The following is a 3,145-nucleotide window of genomic DNA, read 5'->3' on the forward strand; positions in this document are numbered from 1 at the left end:
ATATATTAGTGGGGTTATAATGTATGGTACAAGTTGACATATTATATACACGGATTGTGAATGCGTGTGAGGAAGCAGTTTGTGGTATGTGTGAGGAGCGTCCATGGTTATTGTTGTGTAGGGGGATGGGAGTACAGTCCTTATAGTTCGTGTCATGAGGCGTTCAGAAGCGTGACAGCTGTGGGGAAGAAGCTGTTCCGGTGCCTGGTGGTTTTAGTCCGTATGCTTCTGTAACGCCTCCCAGAGGGCAGAAGGGAGAAGAGTCTGTGTGCATAAACCATACCGAGATCCGTCCGAGCACAGTAACAGAGATAACTGTTGAGTGTAAATGACTTGCACAACTGAACCGGACCACGCCAGACACAACCGAACCGTGCTAACATGGTACTAGTTCAACAGTAGGGCTCAGCGCGGTTTAGTTCTGGCTTGGTTCTCAAATAACAAAGAGCGCATGAGCAGACAGAGTCATCTCCTTACAGTCAGCCTCCGTAATCATGAAATTTTAGACATTCATAAAATAATGAGCTTCCCTATTGTGCTACACAATTTACAGCGATGATTCTGAACATCAATGTCTGTCATCATTTCCTGCGTCTGTATGCCCTGATTAGACTATAATTTGTCGTATTCACTTCCCAAAGCGGACTCTGTGAAGTAAATTCACCAACGGCTGTGTTCTTCGCATTACTCTTCGCAAACAAGGAAATATCACAATTAAAATCAAACTTCCTGAATGTTATGCTTGTTTCCCTAGAGAGCAGTAGTACCATAAATCATCACTAGGAGGCGAGGAACGTACTAGCGTAAAGTTTAAACGGTCATAAGGAACCTAGTTTGGCACGGTTAACTGATCCAAGCTCGGCAAAGAGTGGTTTTCAGAGGGTTGTGTAAATGGGGCTATGGACAGTTATATTTTTTCCTAGCCAGCCCACAAAGGTTAAATGATTACCACTGACCCAGATCAGAATGTTCTGCTGGACCTATCAAGTTGATGAACTGATATAAAACAGAGTTGATTAAAATGGTTTTATTTAATTTTCCCATTTAAATTTTCCCAGAATGTATGTCCTCCTTCATAACCGATTTAGAAAACAACATTTTGACTTATAAAACATTAAAATCACTATTTTAAATATAGCATATTTGCAGCCTTCCTGATGTGGAGTGATTAGATATTAATATCAAGAGCAAAGGCAATATCAGGTCTGGTTAATTAGTGACTGTATGCTAATGTGGACAAATACAGACTAATTACTTAAGAGTAATTAGAGAAAATAGATTGCCTCAACGTCTTATATTAAAAATATTATGGTTATCACTTAGAAGCAAAGCTAGTTCCATAAAACATCCATCTCTGTTGGTATATTATACAGAATTTAGATCACAACTTCACTGAGATTCCCAACAATGTGGGATTCTCCTTTTAGACCGAGGCCACCATGCTGTAATCCGTTTGGAGTACCTACCTTCTGCTAAAAGTCTCTACATCTCATTAACAGTAGAATTCCACTGACTCTACTAGGACCATTTCTGAGCCACTAAGGGTTGATCAACCGGGAACCTGATTTCCAATAAACTTCCAATTTCTCCTTATATGTTTAGCTACTGCCTTTTAAAGGAAAAGTCCGGTCAGCAAGGAACGATCAATGGGTCATTATTTATACCTAAAACTAATACTTTTGCAGCGATTTAATCAATTTAGCATTAATCAGTAAAAAAAACAAACAATAATTTTCATCGCAATCACTGAGTCAGAGAGTGGCAGTTTTTGCCAAAATATAGTAACACCTCACTCCTGACTTCTTCTGGCAGTGACGTCACAGTGCGGTAAGCCTAGCGCCATTCTCCCCGATTTACAAGCAAAATCAATGGGAACTAGTAGACACATCTATAATCAACAACAATTATTGAAGATTTCCAGAAGGTGAAGAATTCACCATTAAAATTCACCATAGCTATAGTTAAACTGACAATGCCCATGAGCATGGCAGTTGGATGTTGGAATACATCGGGTAAAAGTGAAAAAATAATTAGTTGTTTCACCTTTCTGATTTATAATCCTCCATGGACGGGTTCATCGTTGGATTGCCAACTTGAAGAGGGAGGATTTGCCATTGAACTTCTGGCCAGAGAAGAAACACATAATATGCAGCCAACATTTGGAAGAAGAATGTTTTCAAGATGACTTGGATAATAGCACATTGTGATAAACACCAGATACAGCACTGGGTCTTGATCAACAGCCGAAACCACAATGTGACATCACAAACCATTAGGTGGAAGTTGTGTTCTGTGAAAAACATGATGTCTCTAGTAAAGCACATTCCAATTAAAATTACTCTTAATTAGAAACACTATCATTTATTGAACAGTATGCAATAATTTCATATTTAAAGTGATTTCAGAGGTTTGAATTCTGTATTTGACCGGACCTTTCCTTTAAAAGGTTTTAATTCGATGCAGAATATGTTACAAAAGATACTAAAACCTGAATACCTTTCTTTGCCGCATCTTTAGGAAACTGAGGAAAGTACAACACTAACCTGCGGCAGCTCTGTTCCCAGAGGAATTGTTCCTCCTGGTAGCTCAAAGGAGATTCTTGTCTCCATGACGGCTCATGCTGTAGGAAGGCTACAGACCTCTCTACGCATCGTGGTGTTTGGCAGCCTTTATCAGCCTCTGGTCAGTGATTTCCACCAGGATGTCATTGCTTCTGCAACTTTAGGACTTTTTGCCAAGTACATAATTTCTCCAAATGTCCTTTTTTCTGTTCTGTCTCAGGAGGTTGTTCTGTCGTGTATCGGACAGGGACCCATCGTTTGGGTTCCCATCACACAGCTGAAGTTTGGCAGTATTCCTGTTCTGACAGATGAAACTCGAACGCTATCGCTACTCAACCAATCTCCCATTCCTGCTCACTTCAACACCTCTATGGTACAGTGACCAAAAGAAATGATCCTTTAAAGCGATAGTTCGGTATTTTTGACATGAATCTCTTCACAGCCATGTCTCCCTCCGCCGCGGAGGGAGACATGGCTGTTGTTGAGCTCGCTGTCTGAATGACGGCGCGCACTGATACGAACAGAGAGAAAATAGGACCAATTGATAACGACGTGTGACTTTTTCCACTACAATGTTTTTGGGA

General features: G+C 40.4%; 1 protein-coding gene across 1 annotated transcript in view; it reads left to right on the plus strand.

The window, feature by feature from the left end:
- hydin (HYDIN, axonemal central pair apparatus protein) overlaps positions 1 to 3,145 on the plus strand; it is a 120,906-nt gene that overhangs the window by 17,987 nt on the left and 99,774 nt on the right. Inside the window, exons 16-17 of the mRNA XM_015402595.1 lie at positions 2,518 to 2,682; positions 2,782 to 2,934. Of these exons, the coding sequence (XP_015258081.1) occupies positions 2,518 to 2,682; positions 2,782 to 2,934 (318 nt within the window). The remainder of the gene's footprint in view (positions 1 to 2,517; positions 2,683 to 2,781; positions 2,935 to 3,145) is intronic.

This window comes from Cyprinodon variegatus, unplaced genomic scaffold (assembly GCF_000732505.1).
Source record: "Cyprinodon variegatus isolate N-32 unplaced genomic scaffold, C_variegatus-1.0 Scaffold1373, whole genome shotgun sequence".
Classification (NCBI taxonomy): Eukaryota; Metazoa; Chordata; class Actinopteri; order Cyprinodontiformes; family Cyprinodontidae; genus Cyprinodon; species Cyprinodon variegatus.